The sequence below is a fragment of the Cynoglossus semilaevis genome, chromosome 10 (genome assembly GCF_000523025.1).
Source record: "Cynoglossus semilaevis isolate Cse_v1.0 chromosome 10, Cse_v1.0, whole genome shotgun sequence".
Classification (NCBI taxonomy): domain Eukaryota; kingdom Metazoa; phylum Chordata; class Actinopteri; order Pleuronectiformes; family Cynoglossidae; genus Cynoglossus; species Cynoglossus semilaevis.
The window spans coordinates 19,729,066-19,730,237 of NC_024316.1; the positions used below are offsets into that span (position 1 = coordinate 19,729,066).

Consider the following 1,172-nt stretch of genomic DNA (forward strand, 5'->3'; position numbering starts at 1 on the left):
GGGGAAGCGCAATGATAGGGGGAAGGGGGGTAATCTGTGACTTCTATTAAGTGTCACACACTGTTCAACAAACTCATAAAGTACAAGGACAGAAGTTAGAGCAGAGTGGGATTCAAACAGTGACCGCAGACTGTTAACCTGTTAACTTAGTTACTGAGTTAATGAGTTAACAACCTTAACAAACAGGCCTGGAGCTAGTACTACTGACTACTGACTACTGACTAGTCTATTAGGACTGGGTTTGGTCAACTGGGCACTAGAGTGAAGAAATGTAAGAATGAAATATATATAAATATACATATGTATAAATATGTCTGTGTACATATATATATACACACATATATATAAATATATATATATACCAGGTCTGGACCAGGATATTCACATATATTTCAACGAAGCAGAATTAAATGCGACTCACTGTGTGACAGAACATTCTAAGGTGTCGTTGACCTTGACCACGACCTTGGAGCCGATGTCCAGGTTCTCCCCACTGATGGTCACCCTGGTCCCCCCAGCGCGGGGGCCTGTGGTGGGCTCCATGGACAGCAGCTTTGGGACCTGGACACAGACAGAATGAACAGGACCAGGTCTGGACCAGGTCTGGACCAGGTCTGGACCAGGTGACAGAGAAACTAAAAGTGTGGTCCACGGTGCTGACAGAGAAGTAGGCCTCATCATTCATGTATGCTGAGCAAATGACAAACTCCATGAAGAGGCAGCCACCCCCCCTCACCCCCCCGACCATAAACTGGCCTGAAGGGAAGCTCTCTCTCTCTCTCTCTCTCTCTCGTCGTCTGCTGACAGGATTCACTTCCTCAAAGTGCCCCGGCAGAGGAGCCCTATTGTGTTGGTCATCTGCCCCTCATACCTCCACCAGGGGCAGATGTTTCCGTCCTGCAGCAACACTTCCTGTCTGTCAGAGCGGTTACTGCTGCAGTCTCAACACTTCTTCTTAAATACTTGTAGTACAGAGTACTTCAGTAGTCCTTCCACCACAGATGGCGTGTGCTGTTAGGGTCTGTGAACCTCGTGTTGAGCCACTGATGGTCAGGGTCATGACCAGAGAACGTCGATGGTACTCTGGTTCCACTGCTTCTTGACCAGTGACCACTTCAGAGAAAAGGGACATTCCATGTTTGTTGTCGTTGGCACCTGGTGCTGAATGACTG

The 1,172-nt window shown here is 47.9% G+C and overlaps 1 protein-coding gene across 1 annotated transcript in view; it reads right to left on the reverse strand.

Moving 5' to 3' along the window:
- plxnd1 (plexin D1) overlaps positions 1-1,172 on the reverse strand; it is a 58,247-nt gene that overhangs the window by 18,111 nt on the left and 38,964 nt on the right. The window contains exon 15 of the mRNA XM_025059168.1: positions 422-561. Within this exon, the coding sequence (XP_024914936.1) occupies positions 422-561 (140 nt within the window). The remainder of the gene's footprint in view (positions 1-421; positions 562-1,172) is intronic.